General features: G+C 43.0%; 1 protein-coding gene across 1 annotated transcript in view; it reads left to right on the forward strand.

Annotated features, from left to right (window-relative positions):
• The window catches only part of LOC140725762 (rho guanine nucleotide exchange factor 26-like), a 202,796-nt gene that overhangs the window by 84,642 nt on the left and 91,026 nt on the right, over positions 1-27,128 (forward strand). Inside the window, exon 6 of the mRNA XM_073041639.1 lies at positions 15,865-16,025. Within this exon, the coding sequence (XP_072897740.1) occupies positions 15,865-16,025 (161 nt within the window). The remainder of the gene's footprint in view (positions 1-15,864; positions 16,026-27,128) is intronic.

A 27,128-nucleotide genomic window follows, 5' to 3' on the forward strand; every position in this document is an offset into this window, starting at 1 on the left:
CATTCTGGTAGTGGTGTACATTCCACCTCAGGCCAACGTCAGGTAGGCACTGGAGGAGCAAAACTCTGTAGACACCAGTCACAAAGCAGTACACCCTAATACCTTCCCTATCATTGTGGGAGATTTCAACCAGGCCAGCTTGAAGAAGTCTATGAACAACATATCACCTGTGGAACCAGAGGAGCCAACTCACTTGACCTCTGTTACGCAACCATTAACCATCCCCCGCTCACACTTTGGAAAGTATGATCACCCGGCTGGACTTCTAGGCAGAGGCTAAAGACAGCAGCACCAGCGGTGAAGACCAAGAAAGTATAGTCAAGAGAAGCAGAGGGACATCAGAGGACTGCGTTGAATAGGTAGACTGGACAATATTCAGAGATTCATCTTTGAATCTGAATTAATATGCCACCATTGTCACCGACTTCATCATGACCTATGTGGATGAGGGACGTACTGGACATACCCAAACCAGATGCCATGAATTACCCAGGAGATTTGTAGCCTGCTCAGGGTTATTTCTGTGGCATTTAAGACCATGATCCAGAACAAGACAAGAAGACCAGGTACGACCTATGGAAGGCTGTTTTAAGAGTGTATCAACACTTCCAGTTGAAGTTAGAGAAGGATTGGATGCTTGTCAACTGTGGCAGAGTTTACAGACCATTACTTTTTACAAAGTGAAATCTAACGTCATGAATGGCCGTGATGCTTCACACCCAGATGAGCTCAGCACCTTTTATACACACTTTGAAAGGGAGAATCAAACTACACATGTACGAATCCCTGTGTCATCTCATGACCCTGTGATCTCTGACTCAGAACATCTTTCAAGAGGCTGAATTCTTGCAAGGAGTCAGGCCCAGATGGTACGACTCTTCAGGTTGACTAGAATCAACTTTTGTCTAAACAACTCACTGCAATTTGCCTATTGCCACAACAGGTTTATAGCAGATGCAATCTGACTGGCCATCCACTCAGTGTTGGATCTCCTGCACAACAGTAATACCTGCTTAAGGCTGCTGTTTTTTTTGACTACAGCTCAGTGTTCAACACAATCATACCCACAGTTCTAATAAAATAAAGCTCCGAAACCAGGGTTTCTTACTTCCCTCTGCAACTGGACCCTTGATTTCCTCACTGGGAGATAACATACTACAAATCGGACGTAACATCTCCTCCTTGCTGACAGTCAACACCAGCACACCTCAAGGATGCATGCTTAGCCCACTACTCTACTCTCTCTGCACCCACTATTTTGTGTCTGGCCACAACTTAAACACCATCTATAAATTTGCCAAGGACACTATCGTTTGCAGAATTTCAGATGGTGTCAAGGAGGCATACAGGAGCAAGGTAGATCAGTTGGCTGAGTGGTGTCACTCACTCACATTGGTCTTACATGAGTGACCTTGCACTCATGTAAGACCAAGGATTTGATTGTGGACCAGAAAATGGAAGTCCAGGGAATACATACGAGCCCTCACCGAGGGGTCAGAAGTGGAAAGGGTGAGCAGTTTCAAATTCCTGGATGTCAGCATTGCTGAGGATGTATCCTGGGCCCAACATATTGATGCAATTACAAAAGGGCTGGAAGGATCTATTCTGCTTGTGTCACAATAAATAAATAAATAGAAATTATGTAAACAAAAATGCTTAGTCAAACAAAATAGTTACAATATTACTCAACTATTAATGAAATATTGAAAACACAACACTTATCACCCCATTACTCCTTCTCATCCAGATCTACCTGCCAGCTCTTACCCTCACTTCATTATCCAGATTATCTCCACTTCATCCAGATGATGGGCCTCAGCCTGAAGTGTTGGCTGTCCATATCTCTCAACAGATGCTGCTTGCCCTTTTGAGTTTCTCCAGTTCTTTTTAGTCTTACGTGGGTCCCAACATATGGTTAAGGATTAAAGATTAGCTTTATTTGTCACATGTACATTGAAACATATTGTGAAATCCTTTGATAAGCATTGAAGTCTGAGGATGTGCTGGAGAAACTCAACATACCATACTCACACTTACAACTCTAACCTAAACCCATACGTCCATACCATACCCACACTTGCAAACCTTAACCTAAACTCATATGTCCATACCATGCCCACAACTTACACACCTTAACCTTAACCCATAAGTCCATAAGATACAGCAGAAGAATTAGGCAGTCAGCTCATTGAGTTTACTCTGCCATTCCATCATGGCTGATTTATTGAGCTAATCAATCCCATTCTCCTGCCTTTTCCCTGTAACCATTGACATTCTTACTAACCAAGAACCTATCAACCCTTGCTCCAGATATACCCAATGACTTGGCCTCCACAGCTGTCTGTGGCAATGAATTCCACAGATTCACTACCATCTGTCTGAAGAAATACCTCCTCATCTCTGTATTCAGAGGCTGTGCCTTCTGGGTGTAGACTCCCCATTATTGGAAAGATCCTTTCCATGTCCACTATACCTAGATCTTTCAATAGTCAGTAGGTTCCAGTGAGACTCCCCCTTGTGAGTACGGGCCCAGAGTCATCAAACGTGGGATGTTGGAGGAAACCCATGCAGTCGCAGGGAAAACATACAAACTCCTTACAGACAGCGGTGAGAATTGAACCCCGATTGGTGATTGGATGAGCGCTCTATCCTCTCCGCCACCGTTCCACCCATATCTGCAGAAGGGGCAAAACGGCTGGCATGACTCAAGCCTGAAAGCACTGTGTAGTGTCAGACACGACTAGAAGTTTTGCTTCGCTCAGTGCAGTACATGCAGAGGAAGCAGCCCGCCCTGGAGGAGAAGTACCTTCATAACCACTTGTAGAAACAGTATTTCATTGAGCAAGCAGCCGAGCCAAGGAGCAGTCTCCTGTGGGAGAGGCTGGATGCAATTACAATTGATTTATCTAAATGTAGATTAGATAGATTTCTTTTTAGAAGTAACGTTTTGGTATTCAGAATTGGAGACAGGCTGTGCACTGATTGTACCATGCTCAAGACAAAACAAAGAACTTTGAATCTCTGATATCCAGCCCTTCAGCCCATGAAACCTCTTCTGAACACGATGCCAAATCAAACTAAATCTTTTGTGCCTTTGTGTGTGATCCACAATCCTCCGCTCCCTGGATATTCATGTAAGCTGATTTGTTATTATCACATGTACCAAGGTTAAGTGAAAAACTTAAATCACAAGAGATTCTGTAGATGCTGGAAATTCAAAGTAACACACACAAATGTTGGAGGAACTCAGCAGGTGAGGCAGCATCTTTGGGGAGGAATAAGAAATCGACATTTTGGGGTGAGATGCTTCATCACGACTAGAAAGGAAGGGGGCAGGGGAAGGGGAAGATGTGCTGACAGGTGATGAGTGAAGCCAGGTGAGATGGATGGTGGCAGGGTGGGGGTGGTGATAGGTGGAAGAGGTACAGGTGAACTGATAAATAAGGAGAAATAGTTACAACAAAGTAAGTTCAGAGATCAAGAGTTCATCTTTACCAAAATGTTGACTGTTTATTCATCTCCATAGATGCTGCCTGACCTGCTGAGTTCCTCCAGCATTTTGTGTGTGAAAAACTTTGTCTTGCATGCCATCCATACATCGCATCAGAGAATTGAGGTGCTGCAGACAAAGAGCAATAAAAGAATGTAGAATAAAGCATTATAAGTCAGTTACAGAGAAAGTGCAGGGTAGGCAGACAATAAGGTGCAAGGCCATGAAAAGCAGATTGTGAGGTTAAGAGTCTATTCTTATTGTACTAGGGACCATTATTAATTCAATAACAGTGGGCCAGAAGTTGTCCTTGAACCTGGTGGTGCATGCTTTCAGGCTTTTGCATCCTGTGCCTGAAGGTGGGTGCGGGAAAGAGAGAGAGAGAGAATAGCTGGAATGGGTGAGATCTTTGACTATTAAACACAAAGTACACTGCAGATACTGTGGTCAAAGCAACACGTACAAACAAGTTGGATGAACTCAGCTGAGTTCATCCAGCTTGTTTGTACGTGATCTCTGACTATGTTGGTTGCCCTACCAAGAGACACAAAGACTCCATGGAGGGATGACTGGTTCTCGCAATATGCTGAGCTGTGTCCATACAGCTTTCTGCTGTTTCTTGTGGTTTCAGGCTGAGCAGTTGCCATCGAAGTAATATACTGTATAAGTGTGCTGTTATACAACAGTCTCTTAAATGCCACTATATTACCTCTTCCCAGCAGCCATTTAAAAATAACTTACCTTGCACATCTCCTTTAAACTTCCCCCTCTCACCTTAAATGCATGTCCTCTAGTACTGGATATTTCTACCCTAGGATAAAGAGTGTGACTCTCTATCTATGCCTCTCATAAGCTTATAAAACTTTTAAAAAGATCTTGGCTCAGACTCTGCCATTCCAGACAAAACAATTCAAATTTATTCTATCTGGAGCTCCCCGTGCATCCTTCTCCGCCTTGGTGACACTCATCGTAGATTGGGGGACTGCTTTGCTGAGCACCTTCGCTTCGTCCACAGGATTTCCCGGTGGCCAACCATTTTAATTCCAATCCCCATTCCCATCCTTACATGTTGGTCCATGGCCTTCTCTCATGTCACAATGAGGCCATTGTGAGGTGGGAGGAGCAACACCTCATATTCCATCTGGTTAGCCTCCAACTTGATGGCATGAACATTGATTTCTCTAACTCCTGGTAATTTCTACCTCTTCCCTCTGCTCTATTCTTCCATGCCCCATTCTGGCTCCCTTCTTACCTCTTTTCTCCTCACCTGCCTAACACCTCATTCTGGTTCCCCTCCTTCTTCCCTTTCTCCCCTGCTTCCCTCTCCTCTCCTAACAGTTTCCTTCTTCTCTTTCCCCTTTTCCCCTTTAGCTTTTCCACCTAAAATCTCCCAACTTCTCAATTCATTCTCCCTCCCCCCAACCATCTACCTTCCCCCTCAGCTGGCTTCACCTATCACCCTATAGTTTGTACTTCTTCCATTTCCCCCACCTACTTCCCCCTTCTTTCCAATCCTGATGAAGGGTCTCAGCCTGAAACATCAATTCTTTATTCCTTTTCATAGATGCTGCCCAACCTGCTGAGTTCCTCCACATGTTGTAAGTGTTGCTCCAGGTTTGTCCATCCATGGAGTGTTGTAGTTTAGAGGCTATGTGGGTTATTCTCACCCAGTCTAGATGTGGAAAAGATTGATAGATAGCTCTTTCTCAATTCTGTGGGCAGCAGTGTAGAATCGATGGAGTGATTTGTCTGATTAATAGTGTAACACTTACCCAACAGGCTGGTATATGTCTAGGGGAAAAGGAGATCCAGCCACTCACCAACCCCACTTCCCGTACACGCAGGTGCTGTGAGAATCAAGTTTATGCCGCGCGCACACACACCATATCAAACTCACGCCAAATACCGTTATGGAATACACTTTAAAGATTTTACTAAAACTAAGAGAGTACTACGCAATACAGTATATATGAAGGAAAAGAAAATAAAGTAAAAGGCGCCAACTTATCAAAGTTCAGTCAGTTTAGTGCACATCGTTGGAGCTCAACCATCGAACCATTCAACCCCTCGTCACTTTCCTCCGACCTCCACGTCCTCGCACCTGGGTCCACCCCGGTTCTCAACCAAGCAGCGCAGCGCACGTCCACCTTCCTCGGCGTCTTCTTCCCGACTCCCCTGAAAAGACTGCGAAAACCCCCAAGCTCCCAGCCTCACAAGACAAAATAACATTCCGCATTGGTTAACAAATGAATACAATCCCAATATCAGCAAGTCTAAAGCTAAACAACTGTGAGAGAAAGCACTTATCATACAAAGAAGCATTCCTATTCTTAACAATCCAAAGAAGCCATTTTGATTAACATACACAGTACATTGTACAATTGAAATAATGAACGAGATTCTCTCATGTAAACTAGTTACATGACCTCCAGTCAGTTGGTATCCAACTTCTCTGAGGGACAGTTATTGCGTAGCTATCTGAGATTACAGGGTAACACACACACACAAAGTGCTGGAGGAACTCAGCAGGCCAGACAGCATCTAGGAAAAGAGTATAGTCGATGTTTTAAGCCAAAACCCTTTGCCAGTCCTGTCGATGGGTTTCAACCTGAAATGTCATCTGTACTCTTTTCCTAGATGCTGCCTAGCTTGCTGAGTTCCTCCAACATTTTGTGTGTGTTGCTCAGCTTTCCAGTATCTGCAGATTTTCTTTTGAATGAAATTACAGGGTGGCAGGTTGGAGATACGTCGTTACCAAATGAGGTGTGAGGTGCTCCTTCCCTCTGCTAGCCTGCAGTCAATCTTGGACAAAGCATAGCACCTACTTAACAACCCCCCTCACCTCTCCCGGATCCGGGTCACGTGAAGCCATGTGAGCAGATGGCAGGTGGTTGTATGAACAGCTGGTGCCTATCACAAATTCTGGTTATGTGACCACTGATGCCAGGCAGACAATGTCTGAAGAGTACCGATGATGACTGGGGTCATCCATCTTGTAAAGACACCGCCCAGAAGAAGACCACTTCTGTAGAAAAATTTGCAAAGAATAATCATGGTCATGGAAAGACTGTGACTGCCAACATCCTATAACATGGTACATAACAAGCAAACAAGAGATTAAACAGGAAGGGATCTGTGAAGTCCTTAGAGATAAGGGGCTGCGTGTGAGCGTACACACACACACACACACACACACACACACACACACACACACACACACACACACACACACACACACACACACACACACACACACACACACACACACACACACACACACACACACACACACACACACACCTACCTACTTACCTCTGAATGGATGTGTGTACAAATGTACTACCCTTTTGCTTAACTCGTTCAAACACATACCCTTCTGGGTTGAGAGGTTGAAATATTTCCCATGATTGGAGAATTCCTAGTGAGGGTGGTTCTAAGCTTGTGTCAACCAAGCCCACCCTTGAAAATTTAGACATTGTACAGTAGAGTATTTTCCACTCAATTCCAGAGACTAGGTTTCAATTCTAACCACAAGTCCTACCCATGTGGAGTATGCATGCTCTCCAGTGACCACGTGGGTTCACCCCCCCCCCCCCCCAAACACATCTCAAAGATGTACAGCTGGGTGGTCGAATGAGCTGGAAGTCAACGGGAATGTGTGGAGAATGAAATGGGATTAGTGTAGATCAGTGCATGGTGGTTGACATAGACACAGTGGGACAAAGTATCTTTATTTTTTGAAGCTCTATATAATCCTGGTTAGACCACACTTGGAGTTCTGGTTGCTTCATTGTAATAAGGATATAGAAGCCTTAGAGAGGGTGCAGAGAAGATTTACCAAGGTGCTGTCTGGAATAAAGAGATGAGTGAGCTGGGGCTTTTCCCTTTGAAGTGAAGGAGGATGAGAGATGACATGATAGAGTTGTATAAGATAATAAAAGGAAGAGAAAGAGTGGACAGCCAGAGACTTTTTCAGTACAAAAGGACATACTTTTAAGGTGATTGCAGGGAAGTAGGGGATGTCAGAAGTAGTTTTTCACACAGAGAGTGGCGAATGCATGGTAGTAGAGGCAGGTACATTAGGGATATTTAAGAGATATTTAGATAGGCACATGACTGAAAAATGGAGGGCTATGTGGGAGGGAAGTGTTAGATTGATCTTAGGGTTGGTTTAAGGGTTGGCCTAATATGATGGGTTCAAAGGGCCTGAATTGTGCTATACTGTTCTATGTTTCTGTGCTGTATGGCACTCTGACTAGATCATTTCTTTGTGTAAATGTGTCCTTGATGTAGTGCGGATTCAGTGGCCAAAGAGCCTGCTTTTGCATTTAATGACCCAATCACTCTGTGATTAGGTATCTGCAGAAACGACTCAAATCCTGACATCCGTAAGTCATTCCTGACATCAGTAAGGAATCTATCAGATTCAGATTCATGTTCAGGATCATATATTTTTCACATGTACATTGGCACATACAGTGAAATGCGTCAATTGCATTAATAGCCAACACAACCTCAGGATGTGCTGGGTCCAGTTCACAAGTATCATCACACATTGTGGTGTCAACGTAGCTTGCCTATAGTGTTCAGCAGAATAGTACAAACAACAAAAATAGCATCAAGACAACAACAAAACAAAAGAATAATACAAGCCCTATTCGCGCACACAAGAAAGGTCTCCAACCTCCCCCCAGGACAGGACACCTCCTGGCCTCCAAGCACCAGACTTTGGCCTCGGACACATGGACTTGTAGACATTGAGCCTTCATCCTCCAGTCTCTGGCCCAGACTTACAAACTCACAGACATCTGACCTCTGGACACACCAACCCAAGGGTTTTGATGTTCAATCCTTGACCTCTGGACTCGCTGATTCCTAGACTTTGACCTCAGGATATCAAGCCCAGAACTCCCCATTAATGGGATTTGCCTTTGATCTCCAGGCCTCGCCTCCAGACTGACATGGGATTCAACTCCAGGTTGATGGTGATGGAATTCTCTCTGTTTGCTTGGATGAGTACCATTCCAGGAACCTTTGGAACCTACCTTAAACAGTTTTTGCTAAGGCAGGTCATAATCGACAGCAGTACAAGAAGGCAGCTCACTGCAAACATCTCGACAAGGTCAATGTAAATTTATTATCGAAGTACATATATGTCACCATATACAACCCTAGGATTTATTTTCTTGTGCACATACTCAATAAATCCAATATAGAATAATAACCATAATAGAATTAATGAAAGACTTTACGTTCTTCCTGATGACAGTAGCAACTTCAGCATTCAACCATTGTGAAAAAGACAGCAAACTGTGCAAATGCAAAAAAAAGAGTTAATAATAATAAATAAATAAGCAGTAAAAATTGAGAACATGAGATGAAGAGTTCTTGAAAATGAGTCCATAAGTTGTGGGAACATTTCAATGATGGAGTATGTAAAGTTGTTATCCCCTTTGGTTCAGGAGCCTGATGGTTGAGGGGTAATAACTGTTCCTGAACCGGGTGGTGTGAGCCCTGAGTCTTCTGTACCTTCGTCCGGGTGGCAGCAGTGAGAAGAGAGCATGTGCTGTGTGGTGGGGGATCCCTCATAATGGATCCTGGAATAGAAAATAGGAGTCAGAATCAGGTTTGTTATCACTGGCATATGTCATGGAATTTTTTGTTTTGTGGTAGCAGTACAGTGCAAGGTATCAAAAATACTATAATTTACAATAAAAATATATAAAAGATAAATAATTAGAGCATAAGGAGAGCAAAATAGTGAGGATCATGGACAATTCAGAACTCTGGCTGAGGATAAGAACCTGTATCTAAAACATTGAGTGTAGGTCTTCAGGCTCCTTTACCTCCTCCTTGTTGGTAGTAATGAGTAGAGAGCATGCATGCAGTGAAAGTCCTTAATGATGGATGTAGCTTTCTGGAGGCACCATCTTTTGAAGATATCCTCAATGTTGGGGAGGTTTGTGTCCACGATGGAGCTGGCTGAGTTTACAACTCTTAGCATCATTGGCACCTCCAGGACAGGCGGTGATGACGTCAGTCAGAATGCTCTTCACGGTACAGCTGTAGAAATTTGCTAGAGCCTTCGGTGACATACTAAATCTCCATCAAACTTCTAATGAAGTATCGCTGTTGGTGCGCCTTCTTTATGATGAAGAAAAGATTGTCTGTTTTTCTTGCGGCAGCCGTCTATGAATAATAAGAACCCTATAATTCACATTGACATTTTGTTATAATTTTGTGATGGAAACCATTCATCAAAGCAGAATTGTCTTCCTGTTGGCCACAGATTTCTTTGGACAGAATGGTTTATGGTTCTGAACCAAGGATCAAATTCACCTTTATTTAGACTACAGTTATTAAAGGGAAAAATCCCAGAAGTGCTTTCAATCTTGCACTACTTTTGCAACCACTCTGCTCTCAGCAGCCCGGTGAGAAGAACCTGGATAGCTTTTAGGAACTCGTTATTAAAAAGAAATCTCCGTAATTTACACTATCTATATACTTAATCAGTGATGTTATAATCGTGTATGGAAAAGCACAAGAAAGCCTAATGCTGAATGATATTGGGACAATTTCACTGTACGCTCAGTGGCCACTTTATTAGGTACCTCCTGTACTGAATAATAAAGTTGTGCTAACAACATGCTACGATGTTGCATTTGTACAAATGACTGCTAAACTGAACTTGAAATAGTGTTCAGTTGTGACTTAGATTCAGATTTATTTATTTGTCACATGTACATCAAAGCATGCAGTGCAGTGGGTCACTTGAGTTAACAACCAACACAACCTGAAGATGTGCTGGGGACAGACTGCAAGTGTTGTCACAGGTTCAGGTGCCAACCTAGCTTGCCCACAATGTTCAGCAGAACAGCACATAACACAAGCAGCAAAAACAAGCCCTTTTTGAACAACAACTCATTCACATACATGGACAGTCCTCCAAGCCCAGATCAGACCTTTGGGTCTCCAGCCCCTCCAAACTCCAAACTTCTTCTGGATTCACAGATAATGGGCTTCTGACTTTCCAGAGGAATTCAGACACGTTGTCCCAGGCAATCGGCCTCTAATTCTGGACTTCCAACCAACCTTTGATCTTCAGTATCAACCCCAGGACTAGCTGTTGGCATTTAACCTGAGATAGCAAAGATGCCATTAAGCAGAAAAGATTTAAGAGGATGACTGAGGGTCTGAGTTGTGGAGAGACGTTGAGCAGGCTGGGACTTTATTCCTTAGAGTGTAGCAGAATGAGTGGTGGTCTTATCGATGGGTGTAAAATCATGAGGGCCATAGATAGGGTGAGACCACCTGTTTCCCAGGGTCAGAGTATCAAAGGCACAGTGTTTAGATGAGAGGGGAGAGATTTGAACCTGAGGGGCAACTTACCTGAGGAAGTGGTTGAGGTGGGTACATTAAAAACATTTAGAAGGTGTTTGGACGGAAAGACAAATGGGACCATCTTAGATTGGCATGGACCAGTTTGCCTGTATGTATGATGTATGAACCTATGACTCCAAGCACCTTAATTGAAAATCACCCTATTACTCAAGGGTGAAGGTTCATCTTTATTGGTCAGAAGTGCTGACATGCATTAGAAATTTGCTGTGGTGCAGTGTCGTGACAGGCAACAAAAAAACATCCTTCAACAATTATGTAAAAAAATAAACAGAGGTTAAACTGCAGATATGGAATAAAATATGCATTAATACATTAAACCAGCATGTGTTCACAATGTGAACGGCATTATGAAAAGTGGTTTGAAGTGTTTACAGTGCAGTGACTGAGGTAATAGAAAAAGTGAGGTGGGAGGGGAATCTAGCAAGAATGGTTGATTTCAAACTGGACAGCCAGCTGCTTTTTCCCAGGGTGGAAATGACTAATACCAGAGGATTTTTTTGAGGTAATTGCAGGAATGTTTTGGGATGATGTCAGAGGTAGGTTTTTACACAGAGAATGGTGGGTGGTGGAGGCTGAAACATTAGGGACATTTAAGAGATAGGCACATAGATAAGAGAAAAATGGAGGGTAATTGGCTATGTAGGTGGGAAGGGTTAAATTGATCATGGAGTAGGTTAAAAGGTCATCATAACATTATGGGCCGAAATGTCTGTACTGTGCTGTAATGTTCAATGTGCTATGAAACTAATTTATTTGTCCTGTTTCTAGTTATTCATGACTACTAGGGAACTTTTCATACTACTATTTTTATTTTTTTCTCAGCCCAGGTTGGTAATACCTAAGGTACGGTCATAGCCAAACACACTCATTTCTCAATTGCTCTGAACTTCCCGATGATTCTAGTGGTGTTTAGTATTGTGGCCTTCTGAAAATTTACATAGATATTACTGTGTAGGTCCAATTCTTTTATGCTATTGTGCCCTGACTGTGGGATGACACCAGTTTTAGACATTACTATTGGGACAATGTATACCCTGTTCATGTTCCATAGTCTTTCTATTTAATTCTGCAAATTTTTGGTGTTTTCACTTACTGACTTCTATATGTCATGTGTTTTTGAGATGGCTATATCTGTTAAGTACGTTGTTCTTGCTTGCTTATCCTGTATTGTTATATCGAGTAAGTTATCATGGGTTGTCCTTTCTGTAATTACGGATCAGTTGTAATATAATTTGTAGGACTCTGACTCTAAAACTGGATTAGACTTGTATCTAGATTAAGGTATGGTTTCTTTTATGTGTTTGTATTCTAAAGCAAGCTTTTGGTGAATGATGTTTGCCTCTTGATTGTAATCAGATTGAGTTAAACTGCTGCAGGATCCTGTAAGGTGTTGGATTGCTTCTGGTTTCTTTTGGCATTTTCTGCACTCATCATCTTGAATTTGTCGGTCTTTTATTTTTGTATTTCTGATAATTTTTTTTTGTGTTAACCACCGGGTCCTGTATTGCCACAATGAATACCACTGTTTCTGGGAAGAAGTCTCCAAGTCTGAGCCCAGGGGTTCGACACTTCCCTGTCGATATCTAGTCTGCTCAGATCGTGGGGATGTCTTCCATGGAGGGTCATGCTCTTCTGTTGGTTAATTTTTTCTTCAATTGTGGTAATTTATTCCTTTTTCTGGGTTGTGCTTTCATTTAAGTTTAGTGGTCCGTACTTATCAGAATTGTATATGTTTGCATGGACTGCTGAATCCTGTTTTGTTGATGAAAATATATCCTCAAAAGTTTTATCTGATTATTGTGTAATCTTTTGATGTCTATTATTCTTCTTCCTCTTTCTGTCCTAGGTAGTGTTAATGTTCGAGTGCGTAAGGTGCTTTCTAAAATTTGTTATTTCAGTTCTTATTTTTCTTTGTAAATTTTCCACATTGGTTTCAGACCAAGATATTGTGCCAAAAATATGTTAATAACAGTGTAGCGAAATTGTTTATTGCCTTTGTTATATTTTTGCTATTGAGCTCAGTTTAGCAGATTTTCTTAAGCCTTGAAGTAAATTCTGTCAAAATTTTCACTTTATCACACTATGATCTATTTTCTTTGTTGATACCCAGATACATGTATGTTTTATATTCATTCATACATTATTATTATTACAAAGTTGAAAAATCTTTAAAAATATATGAGAGAATTTGCATAAAGTTGGATTTCCATATGTAACTTGGGACTCCCCCCCCCCCCCCACCCCACCCCCGGGCTGGTATATGCCTTTACTGAAAAAGTATCGTTCAAGGATTTACTTGCTGCTGCCAATTGTCCGACTGTGATCAATGTTCTGGCACAATTTCTCATCATTATCTTTAGGGAATTGATTCTTGGACTAGGTGTTAAATTGGAATCCAAACAGGTTTATAATTGTCACATATTAAAGGAGAATTATTTCGCTCTGTGTTCAGTTCCATTTGGTTGGTGAGCCTGGAGGTAGGAGAATTGGAATTGGTTTATTATTGTCACATGTGCTGAGATACAGTGAAAAGCCATAGCACAGAAACAGGCCCTTCGGCCCATCTAGTCTGTACCAAGCCAATAACCTCCCTAGTCCAATCGACCTACACCTGGATCACAGTCCTTCACACTCCTCCCATCAATGTGCATATCCAAGCTTCTCTTAAACGTTTAAATCGAACATGCATCCACTACTTGCACTGGCAGCTTGTTCCACACTCTCTCCACCCTCAGAGTGAAGAAGATCCCCTATCTGTTCATCCAGATCAGATCATTAGACATTGAGGTAGAACATAGCTGGAAAAAAGTTTCAACAGCAACAGAGTGCAGTGCAGGTAGCCAGAGTGAGATCAGTTATGGTGGTGAAAAATTGGAGCTGGGACTGAAGTTGAGGGAGATACTTCTAGCCACTGACAATGCTAGAATGTTCAAAGGGCCTTCAATAACTGATACTTAATACATAAAGATTGGCTTTATTTGTCACATATTTAGTACTGTGCAAAAAACCTTAGGCACATGTGTAGCTAGGGTGCCTAAGACTTTTCCACAATATTGTAGTAATTTTGTGAATTACACTGTACTACTGCTGCAAAAAAAATTCATGACATATGTGAGTGATGATAATCCTGATTCTGATATGGGACTCTATTGTGGACTGAGAGTTGGGGCAGGGAGAGGGGAATCATGGTTGGGAAAGGGGGGAAGAGAGAGGGGAGGGGTTGGGAAGCAACGAGAGACATTCTGTAATGATCTATAAACCAATTGTTTGGAATCAAATGACCTTACCTGCTGTCTCAGGGCTCTGTGTGTCTGTATTTGTACCATACCCCTGCCTCTGGCACTCCATCTCTGCCACCTGTCCCAAACGCCTCCTGCAGTCCTCCACCCTCACCACTCCCAACATCCTTTTCTTCTGCCTGAATTACAACACACCCGCGCACCCAGCTCTCTCAGTGTAAAATATCTACCTCTGCCATGCTCCCTAATCATTCCTCCAATCAGTTTAAAGTTATGCCCACTTGTATGCCCCAGGAAAAAAAGGTGCTGATTGTCCACTTGATCTATGCCTCTTATCATCTTGGACATCTCTAGCACGTCACCTCTCATCCTCCTTTGCTCCAAAGAGAAAAACCCCAGCTCGCTCACCATATCCTCATAAACCATGCTCTCCACTCCATGTTGACAAATACAGTCTCCACTCCACGTTGACAAAAACTGAGGCTGCGTGTGTGTCCTTGAGCAAGGCACTTAACCACACATTGCTCTGCGACGACACCGGTGCCAAGCTGTATGGGTCCTCATGCCCTTCCCTTGGACAACATCGGTGGCGTGGAGAGGGGAGACTTGCAGCTTGGGCAACTTCTGGTCTTCCATTAAAAAAAAAACCTTGCCCAGGCTTGTGCCCTGGAAACTTTTCAAGGTGCAAATCCATGGTCTATCAAGACTAACGGAGGCCTACATACATATATACACCTAAGACTGTTGCACAGTGTGTACAGCATAGCATCGAAATATACAGTGAAATGTATCATGTTTTTTGCATTAACAACCAACATATTCCAATCGATGTACTGGTGGCAGCACACAAGAGGCCAAAATAATCTCCCCAGAGCTTATTCATCAACATTAGGGTAGATTTACCAGGATGATGTCTGAATTAGAGAGCATTGTTTATGAGGATATGGTGAGCATTTTTCCTGGGGCATACAAGTGGGCATAACTTTAAAGTGATTGGAGGAATGATTAGGGAGCATAGCAGAGGTAGATATTTTACACAGAGAGAGGTGGGTGTGTGGAACACACTGCTGTGTGTAGTGGTAGAGACAGATACATTAGGGGCATTTAATAGATTCTTAAACACATGGATGAAAAAGGAGGTCTATTTGGAATGGAAGGGATAGATTGATCTTGGAGTGGGTTAAAGGTTGGCCCAGCATTGTGGGCCAAAGCACCTGTACTGCTCTATTAACTTAATTCAAATTCAAGTTGATTGTGATGCAATGGTACAAATGTATACAGCTAAATGAAACATTGTTCCTCTGGGGCCAGTGTGGAAAACACAGTACATAGATTCACACACAACACATATAGTGATGATAGCACATACAGTCACCAGTTAGTATCACAAGTCCCTGAGTGGCCTGGTCTGAAGGTTGATGGGGCATGGGATGTTGTCCTGGAGCCATGTCTCTGTAAAATAAGGCCTCAGCAGTTCCTCATCTCATGCTGAGTCAGTTGCAGACAGAAGTAATCCAGTTTGTTTCCAGGGAGCGAATACTGGAGAGCAGTATCAGCAGAAATGGATGATGTATATTGACTTTTGTTACACAAGTTTTGTAATAGATTATGTGGAAAGGAGTCAGGCCACAGACACCATCTCATTGGGCAGCAGGACAAACTAACTGGACTGAATGTCCTCCTCTGTTTCCTGACTTCCTCCCTCTGAACTGGACACCCTCTCTTTATCCACAGGCTATTTTTGAAGTGATATCATCGGAGCACTCCTACATGCTGAGCCTGGAGATCCTAATCCGGATGTTTAAGAATTCAGAAGCGCTGAACTTAACCATGACCAAGACCGAGAGGCACCACCTGTTTTCTAACATCGTCGACGTGCACAAGTCCAGCAGCAAGTGAGTTGCACTTTCCATAGTCCCCTTCCTCAGTGGCTTCTGTTTGGTGACACCCTTCCTTCTCGAGGAAGTTGTCTTCTGTTGTACATCTGTGTAACTGATGTTGGAATCCCTGTTGAACTGCACCGGGTGGAAACATTTGTGGTAAAACTGGGTCAATGTCAGTAATTGGTTTATTGTGATAACGTGGTGAGATACAGTAAAAAGCTGAGTTCTGCAGGCCACCCATAAGGATCATTTCAAAACATGTACATCAGAGTGGCACAAAGGGTAGGGAACAGATCAGAAACAGATTTTATTATCACTGGTGTGAAATTTGTCCTTTGAAGACCATAAGACAGAGGAGCAGATTTATGCCATTCAGCCCATCAAATCTGCTCCACCATTCCATTATGGCTAATTTACTATCCCTCTGAATCCCATTCTCGTGCCTTCTCCCTGTAACTTTTTATGTCCTATCTAATCAAGAATTTATTAACCTCTGCTTTAAATATACACGGTGACTTGGCCTCCATAGATGTCTGGGGGAATAAATTCCACAGATTCATCACCCTCTGGCTAAAGAAATTCCACCTCATCTCTGTTCCAAATGGACATCCCTCTACACTGAGGCTGTGCCCTCTGGTCCTAGATACCCCCACTATAGGAAATATCTTCTCCATATCCACTCTATCTAGACCTTTCAATATTCGATAGGTTACATTGAGATCTCCCCTCATTCTTCTAAACTCCTACAAAGGCCCAGACTCATCAAATGCTTCTCATTACTTAACCATTTCATTCCCTGGATTGTTCTCGTGAATGTCCGTTGGACTTCCTCCTCTGGCTAAAGAGATTCCTCCTTGTTTGTTGTTTAATAGCATTGAGTACGAGAGTTGCAAACTCATTTTCACTGTATCGGTGCATGACAAATTGTACTATGCAATGACAATAAAGATATTTCAATTTCGATTTCAATTTCACTTATCTCTGCTCTTGGCAGTAGTACAGAGCAAAGGTATGAAATTACTGTAATTTACAAAGATTAAAGTGCAAATAAAGAAATTACTTTCATGATTTCATTTGATGGCTGCGGTTTCAGAATCACCTAGTGTGTGTCTTCGGGCTCCTGTACCTCTTCGGTATTGTGATGAGAAGATGGCACATTCCAGATTGTGAGGGTCCTTAGTGCTGGATGCTGTCTTCTTGAGGCTCTGCCTTTTGCAGATATCTTCGATGGTGACAGACAGACAGACATACTTTATTGATCCCGAGGGAAATTGAGTTTCATTACAGCTGCACCAAGAATAGTGAAGAAATATAGCAATATAAAAACAGAAATAATTAGACAATAATAAGTTAATCATGCCAAGTGGAAATAAGTCCAGGACCAGCCTATTGGCTCAGGGTGTCTGACACTCCGAGGGAGGAGTTGTAAAGTTTGATGGCCACAGGTAGGAATTACTTCCTATGACGCTCAGTGTTACATCTTGGTGGAATGAGTCTCTGGCTGAATGTACTCCTGTGCCTAACCAGTACATTATGGAGTGGACGGGAGTCATTGTCCAAGATGGCAAGCAACTTGGACAGCATCCTCTTTTCAGACTCCACCGTCAGAGAGTCCAGTTCCACCCCCACAACATCACTGGCCTTACGAATGAGTTTGTTGATTCTGTTAGTGTCTGCTACCCTCAGCCTGCTGCCCCAGCACACAACAGCAAACATGATAGCACTGGCCACCACAGACTGGTAGAACATCCTCAGCATCGTCCGGCAGATGTTAAAGGACCTCAGTCTCTTCAGGAAATAGAGACAGCTCTGCCCCTTCTTGTAGACAGCCTCAGTGTTCTTTGACCAGTCCAGTTTATTGTCAATTCGTATCCCCAGGTATTTGTAATCCTCCACCATGTCCACACTGACCCCTTGGATGGAATCCGGGGTCACCGGTGCCTTAGCCCTCCTCAGGTTCACCACCAGCTCCTTAGTCTTTTTCACATTAAGCTGCAGATGATTCTGCCCCTGATAGAGCTGTCTGAGTTTACAACCCGCTGTGAACTCTTGGAGCTGGCTAGGGTGCAACCAGTCAGAATCCTCTCCTCCACACATCTATAGTGATTTGTAAGAGTCTTTGGTGACATAGCAAATCTCCTGAAACTCCTAAAACAGAATACATGGAATAGACACTTAATGGCCACTTTATAGGAGTATATGTTTGTGGTCTTCTGCAACTTCCACTTCAAGTTTTGACATGTTGTATATTCAGAGATACTCTTCTGCACATCACAGTTATAACGTGTGGTTATTTGAGTTACTGTCAGCTTGAACCAGTCTGTCCATTCACCTCTGACCTCTCTCATTAACAAGGCATTTTCACACAGAGAACTGCCACTCACTGGATGTTTTTGCACTATTCTCTGTAAACTCTAGAGAATGTGTGTGTGAAAATCCTATCAGCAGTTTCTGAGATACTCAAACCACCCCACTTGGCACCAACAATCATTCCACGGTCAAAGTCACTTAGATCTCATTTCTCCCCCATTCTGATGTTTGGTCTGAACAACAACAGAACCTGTTGTCCACGTGTTTATGAATTGAGTTGCTGCCACGTGATTGGCTGATTAGGAGTACATGTGCACCTAGTAAGGTGGTCACTGAGTGTAATGTTACAGTTACTGAGCAGAGTGCAGAGAAGAGATCCATTCAAGAGTTTATGGACTGTCCACGAAAAAAAATTGCTGCTAAAAAGATGGTGGTAACACCTTTTGTGTGTCCTTCTGTTTCTTGGAGATTTGCCAAGCTGCCTTTGCTGGAATCTGGAACAAGATTGGAAATGATTTATTGGTGTCACATGTACTGAGATATGGTGAACAGTTTGTCTTGCACACTGTTCAAACAGGTCAGACCATTACACAGTGCATTGAGGTAGAGCAATATAAAACTGTATAAAGTTTAACAGCTAGAGAAAGTGCAGTTCAGGTGAACAGTAAGGTGCCAGATCATAATGAGTTAGATTATGAGATTACAAGGGGTCTATTTAATAGTCTTTTGACAGCTGTCCATGAGCCTGTTGGGAAGATCTCATTGAAAGCTGTCTAATGTTGAGAGGCCTCTATAGGATGGATGTGGAGAGGATGTTTCCCATGGTGGAGGAGTCTAAGAGCAGGGGACACAGCCTCAGAATTGTGGGACGTCCATCTAGAATGGAGATGAGGAGAATTTCTTTAACCAGAGAGTGGTGACTCTGTGAAATTCTCTGCCACATGTGGCTGTGGAGCCAAGTCATTGGGTATATTTAAGGCAGAGGTTGATAGGTTCTTGATTAGTTAGGGCATGAAGGGTTATGGGGAGAAGGTAGGAGAATGGTATTGAGAGGGAACTGGATCAGCCATGATGAAATGACGGAGCAGACTCGAGAGGCCAAGTGGCCTAATTCTGCACCTATATCTTATGTCTTCTGGTACTTGCTTAAAGGTTTTGTACCTTCTGCCTGGTGAAAGAGGGGGAAAGAGAGAAGCTCCGGGGTGGGTTGGGTATTTGATTCTTTGGGCTATTTTACTGAGGTATTGAGAAGTACAGACAGAATCCACAAGAGGGGAGGCTGCTGTTAATAAGCTTTGGAAAAACTCAGCAGGTCATGCAGCATCCATGGAGGTGAAGGGATGGTCAAAGTTTCAGTCCAGGAACCTGCATCAGGATGTGAGCTCTTCCTGCCACTTATGTGGTGACTCTTCCAATTTTCCATTGGACCTATAGTTTGGAGTGAACTAGATGGGCCATACGGCCTGTTTCTGTGCTGCTGTGCTGTACAACTGTATGACGCGATCCATATGAAAAGTATCTTAATTTTAATTGGGTGGCATGGTCGCGAAGCAGTTAGCGTGACCAGTGTTCAATTCCCACTGCACTCTGTAAGTAGTTTGTATGTTTTACCTGTGACTGCATGGATTTCCTCCAGGTGCTCTGGTTTCCTCCCACATTCTAAAAGACATACGAGTTAGTTGTGGGCATGCTACATTTGCGCTGGAAGCGGGGCCACACTTATGGACTACTGCCAGCACATCTCGGACTAGGCTCATCATTGATACAGATGACTCGTGTCACGATATGCTTCGATGTACATGTCACAAGTGAAGTTTTTGTGCTTTATCTTTAAAAACTTCTTTTCAGAATGTTCCTTCATATTGCTTTGTGCAGAAAACTATTATACTTGTTCTAGAGAGCAGTGTGCTTACAATAGAATTTATTTACCCCTTTCATTTGCAGCCAGATTATCCCAAGGGCCAGCAGAGGGATTGTCAGTTAACAGCAACCTTTACACAAAGATCCTAGGGCAGATGGCCAAGGCTTGCTTGACAATACAGTAGACAGACAATATCTTATTACCAGAGTTGAAATGTCTAGTGTGGTGAGATGTAGATACGTCTTTACCAAAGGAGGTGTAGGGCGCTCCTTCCCTCTGCTCCCCTGCAGGTCACCCTTGGCCAAGGTGTAGCAGCTGCATAGCTCCTTGATCAGGATCATGTGAACCCATGGGAGCAGGTTGTAGACAGTCGTATGAGCAACTGGTGCGTATCACAAGACCTGTTTATACGACCACTGCCACCACCAGACAATCTCTGAAGAGTATTTATAATGGCTGAGGTCACTGCCCAGAAGAAGCAATGTTAAACCGCTTCTGTAGAAAAATTTGCCCAGAACAATCATGGTCAAAAGATCATGATCGTCTATGTCCTACGACATGGCACATAATGATAATGATGCTGATGAATTGTCCGATACCAGAGAGCATGCATTTAAGGTGAGAGAGGTAAGTTCAAAGGAGATGTAAAGGGCGAGTATTTTACACAGAGAGATGTAAAGGGCGAGTATTTTACACAGAGATTGGTGGGTTCCTGGAATGTGCTGCCAGGGGTGGTAGTAGACATACAGTACATACGTTAGAGACGTAGACTTTTAATAGACGTTTAGATAGGCACTTCAATGTGAGGGAAATGGAAGGATATGGACATCGTGAAACCAGAAGAGGTTAGTTTAGTTGGCCATTTGATTACTAATTTAACTGGTTCAGCACATCATTGTGGGCCGAAGGCCTGCTCCTGGGCTGTACTGTTCCATGTTCTAACAGACAGAAGAGACTCTGCAGATGCTGGAAATCTTGAGTAGCACACAGAAAGCGCTGGAGAACCCGGAAGGCTTGATGCTGCCTGACCTGTTGATTTCCTCCAGCATCTTGTGTGACTGGCTTCACAAGATAGTTTTTACACTGGCCTGGAGGATAAGTAATTCCTAGAGCAATGCAGCACAGAAATAGGTCCTTCAGCCCAATTAGTCCAAGCTGACCAGGACTCCCAGCTATGCTGATTGCATTTGCCCTTGTTTGGCTCATGTCTCTTGAAACCAGGGGTTCCCAGCCTGGGGTCCACAGGCCTCTTGGGTGATGCCATAGATGGTAAGACTTTATGGCATAAAAAAGGTTTGGAACACTTGCTGTAAATCTCGCCTATCCCTGTGCCTGTCTTTTAGATGTTGTCATAGTATCTGCCTCAATCACTTCCCCTGGCAGCTTGTTCCATATGCTGACCACTGTCTGGGTGAAAACCCTCCGGTCCCTGTCTCTCTCCTCTCACCTTAAACCTTATCTTGGTAAAAATAAAGATTTAAAGATTGCCATGTGTACATCAGAACATCGAGTGAAATGCCTCATTTTGCATCAACAAGTGCTTTCTGAGGATATGCTGCAGTCATTTCAAAGTGTCGCCATGCATCTGGTGCCAACACAGCTTGCCCATAATCTATTAACCCTTACCGACTTACATGTCTTTGTACTTTGGGAGGTAACCGGAGCACCCAGAGAAAGCCCACGTGGTCACAGGGAGAACGTACAAACTTAGAGACAGCTTTGGGAATTGAACACGGGTCGACGATGGTGCTGTAAAGTCTTCTGCCCCACCCCTGGGAAACAGACTACCTTATCTGTGATGCTTCGTCTTTTTATAAGATCACCCCCCCCCATTCTCCTGCACTCCAGTATTTCTTTCAGCATTCTAGGAAAGACAGAACCTCTCAGAGAGGCAGATGCACAAGCCTGGTTGGAGATGGATAGATTTGGAACGAAGGGTTTATGGGAAAATGGGATGTTGGGTCAACCACGCTCCTGTTGAAAGGTGGGACAAGCTTGAAGGGCTGAATGGCTTCTTGATTTGGTTCCTATCAGTACATGCACCCAGTGACTGTAGGCTGCCTGTGTTCTCTTTACTGCCTCACATCACATAGAGTACAAAGAGCACTGCCACAGGAAAGCAGCATTGATTATCAGGAACAACCCCCACCTACCCACCATCCAGGGCGTGTTCTCTTCTCGCTGGTGCTATCAAGCAGGAGGTTCAGGAGCCTCCAGATCCACACAACCAGGCTCAGGAACAGTTATCCTTAAACAATCAGACTCCTGAACCGAAGGGTATAACTTCACTCATGTCAATACGGAACTGATTTCACAGCCTATGGACTCACCTTCAAAGACTCTACGACTCTTAGACTCAATATGTATTATTTATTTATTATTATTGTTATTTACTCTGAACGCCAGCGAGGAAACACATCTCAGGGTAGTATATGGTTACATATGTGTACTTTGAGTAAGGAAAGAGCAGCAGCTTATCAAAAGAAAATAAAATTGAAGAAAGAACAATATTAATCAGTGAACTAATTCTTAATAATAACTAGACACTAGTGTCCTGTTGTCATTGAGGACATACGGGAGCATGAAGACAAATACTCAACCTGTCAGTTTCTTCCCCTCTGCTATCAGATTTCTGAACGGGCAAAGAACCAATGTACACTACCTCACTATTTTTTTAAATTTTGTTTTGCACTACATATTTCGTTTTTCCCTATTTGTTTCCTATTGTAATTTATAGTTTTTTAATATTATTATGTATTGCAATGAACTGTTGCCACAAAACAACAAATTTCACAACATACACCAGATGTACTGTGGAGAGCATTCTAACTGGTTGCATCATTGTTTGTTATGGAGGGGCCACTACACAGGATTGGAAAAAGCTGCTGAAAGTTGTAAACTCAGCCAGCTCCATCATGGGCATAGCCTTCCCAACATCGAGGACATCTTCAAAAGACAATGCTTCAATAAAGCAGCATCTGTCCTTAAGGAACCCTGTTACCCAGGGTATGCTGGCTTTTCATTGCTATCATCAGGGAGGAGGTACAGAAGCCTGAAGACTCACACTGAATGTTTCAGAAACAGCTTACTTCCCTCCACAGTCTTTCTGTACTAATTAATTAATTTAATTATGTATTGCAAAACAACAAATTTCATGATATTTGCCAGTGCTATTGAACCCAATTCTGATTCTGAAAGGCTTTATTAAATACAAGAAGGTAACTTTAAGTGATTGTTCAACATTACCTCAGTCTGGGAACAGAGCCAAGCATTTGTTTGTTTACTATCTGCTCGTTGCCCTCATCAATAATCCCCTGGCAGTCTCGCTGATGTGAATGGCCTTGATTACAATGTTCCTCTTGTACTCGTTCTTGTGGTCGTGGGGAATGAATGGGAGTGAGGCCGTCAGATATATCCTAAATGATTACTGTGGGAAAGAAAGGGTTCTATCTCCAGTAGCATAAAGAAGGAAATTATTCCATCCAGGGCAACACAGACAGAAAGCTGGAGGAGCTCAGCAGGTCAGGCAGCATCAATGGAAATAAACTAATCATTGACATTTTGGACCGAGACCCTTCTTCAGGACTGGGCTAGATTCCATTCTATCAAGAGCCCCTTTAAAATCCAGCTTCCAACTAACTTCAAAATTTGTCACTCCCTGCTCATGCAGCTGTTTTGAGGATGGATTGTAGGGCCAATATGATCAGGGAAAAAAATATCTTACAGTAAATCATTGACAGAATGGACAGCAACTGTACATCTTTTCCAAAATTAAATACTTTTCCAATGAACAGCAATTCAATCCTTCTTGTTTAGCCATTCAATTAAATCATAGCTCATTTGGAATCTTCAAAGTTCAAAGTAAATTTATCATCAAAGTACATGAGTATATGTTCATTTTCCTGCTGACATTCACAGTAAATGCAAAGGAACACAATAGTATCAATGAAAAGTGACACACAAAGACAAACAGAAAAATGACAAACCACGCAAATATAATAAAAAAAATTGTTGATTAATTTAAAAAACACATTTAGACTCCCTGAAAGTGAGTTGAGAGGTTGTGGAATCAGTTCAGTGTTGAGGTGAGTGAAGTTATCCAAGCTGGCTCAGGAGCCTGTTGGTTGAAGGGTATTAACTGTTCCTGAAACTTGTGGTGTGGGGATCTTGGCTGCCATCCCTCTCCCTTTGCTAATTTTCAAGTTTAACAAAAGTAAGTCATAGGAAAGGAGTGTAACCTTAAGCAGTTGTTCTCCGTAGCAAATTCCAGTCAACCTCAGATTTGAAGTTTTCAAATGTAAGCAGGGTTCAGACCATACTGAGCATTGTGAGCAGTCTTGGGACCCTTTACAAAGAAATGCTGTGCTGGTGTTGGAAGTTCACACGAATGATCCTGGGAGTGAAAGGATATATGAGGAGCTTTTGATGGCTCTGGCTCTGTACTTGCTGGCCACTTGGAAAAATGAGGGGAGGATCTCACTGAAACCTATCGAATATTGAGAGGCCTGGATAGAGTGGACGTGAAGAAGATGTTTCCTCTTGTGAGGGAGTCTAGGTCCAGAGGGCACAGCCTCAGAATAGAGGGATGTCCCTTTAGAACAGAGATGAGGAGGAATTTGAGCCGGAGGTTGCGAATCTGTGCAATTCATTGCCACAGACGTCTGTGGACAGCAAGTCATTGTGCGTATTTAAAGTGGTGGTTGATAGCTTCTTGATTAGTAAGGGAGTCAGGAGGTTTTGGGAGGTTGGGAGGCGGGAGGGGGTTGAGGGGTATAATACATCAGCCATGATGGAATGGTGAAGCAGACTGAATGGCCTAATTCTGCTCCTATGTCTCATGGATAAGATCACTCATCACCACTGCCTCGAGGACAATTAATAACTACTAATAAATGTAGGCTTCGCCAGTGAGCCCAGCATCACATTGTGAATCCCAAGCAGATCTTCACCAGTGAGCCCAGCATCACATTGTGAATCCCAAGCAGATCTTCATCAGTGAGCCCAGCATCACATTGTGAATCCCAAGCAGATCTTCACCAGTGAGCCCAGCATCACATTGTGAATCCCAAGCAGATCTTCATCAGTGAGCCCAGCATCAAATTATGAATACCTAGTAGATCTTTGGCAGGAGTTTTGCTCTTTCAGCGCTCTTGTACTTTCTGACTCCACCATTCAATGAACTGCCCTGTTTCATTCCTGTCTCCATGTTTGTTCTGGACTCTCAAATGGAAGTGATAAATGTTCTTTATCACCTCCATTTATTGATCTGGGTTTCTATAGACTTTATCAACTCCAATGCAGAGAATTGAAAGAATCTGTAGATGGTTGGGGCTCCTTCACTCCATCCGCAAACAGCAGGGTTTCTTGGTGGCCAACCATTTAATTTTCTATCCCCATTCCTGTTGCAACATGTCAGTCCGTGCCCTTCCCTCCTGCCACGATGAGGCCACTCTCGGGTTGGAGCACCAACTCCTCATATTCTGGCTGGGTATCCTCCTGTCTGATGGCATAAATGTCAATTTCTCTAACTCTAACTTCCAGTAATTTTACCATCTTTCCCTTACCTCTTCTTCAATTCTTCTTGTACATATGCTTCCCTCTTACCACTTCTCCACACCTGCCTATCACATCCCCTTGGTGCCCTTCTTCCTGCCATTTTTCCCCACAGTCCATTCTCTCCTCCATCTCTAGCCATTAACCTTTTCCATTTAACAGTTCCCAGCTTTTACTTCATTTACCACTCCCCACCCACCTGGCTTCACCTATTACCTTCAAGCTATTAGCTTGAACCCGCCTCATCTTCTTGTCCTGACTTCTTCCCCCTTCCTTTCAGTCGTAAAGAATAGTCTCGGCCCAAAATATCCACTGTTTATTCCCCTCCATAGATGCTGCCTGACCTGCTGAGTTCCTCCAGCATTTTTGTGCATGTTGCATGGGGTTATAGACCCAACCAGTTCCATCACAGGCACTAACTCAAGGACACCTGCAAGAGGTGGTGTCTCAGAAAGCCTGCTTCTATCATGGAGGACCCTCACCATCCGGGGAATCGCCTCTTTCTTATTACTACGATCGAGGAGGAGGTATAGGAGTTTGAACACACACTCAGTGTTTTAGGTACAGCTTGTTCCCTTCCACCTCCAGATTTCTAAATGGTCCATGTACGGTAGGGTAGTGTTTAGTGCAATGTTTTATGGTACCGGCGACCCGGGCTCAATTCCTGCCCCTATTTGTAAGAAATTTATACATTCCCCCTGTGGCTGCATGGGTTTCCTCTGGGTGCTCTGGTTTCCTCCCACAGACCCAAGACATGCTGGTTGGTAGGTTAATTGGTCATTGTAAATTGTCCCGTGACTAGGCTTGGATTAAATGAAAGGTTGCTTGGTGGTGTGGCTCAAAGGGGCAGCAGGGCTTATTATGCACTCTTCCTCAATAAATTAACCAAAGAAACCCAAGAACATTAATTCACTATCCCTCTTTCACACTTCTTTTTTATATATTGTTATTGTAACTCGTGGAAATTTTTGTGACTATTTGGATGTCACTGGTAGCTTGGAAAATAATCTTTATAATAATAAGCACACAGAAAATAAAGTACTTTGAGAGATTTCATATATTGATTACTTGTATCCCAACATAATGGTGATTGCAAAGTCCTGATGAAGGGTCTCGGTCCAAAACATCGACTGTTTATTCCTTTCCATACCTGCTGAGTTCCTCCAGCATTTTGTGTGTGTTGCTTCAGATCTCCAACATCTGCAAAATCCCTTGTGTTTTTGACCTGCAAGTACCGTTGTTTATGCAGTATAATTTATATGTGCAGAAAGGATTTATGAGGATGTGGCCAGGACTAGAGATTTGTTTATTTGTTATGTGTTCTTCGCAATATACAGTGAATGTGTCATTTGTGTCAACAACCAACGCAGTCGAGGGTGTGCTGAGGGCAG

The sequence above is a fragment of the Hemitrygon akajei genome, chromosome 3, assembly GCF_048418815.1.
Source record: "Hemitrygon akajei chromosome 3, sHemAka1.3, whole genome shotgun sequence".
NCBI classification, from domain to species: Eukaryota; Metazoa; Chordata; class Chondrichthyes; order Myliobatiformes; family Dasyatidae; genus Hemitrygon; species Hemitrygon akajei.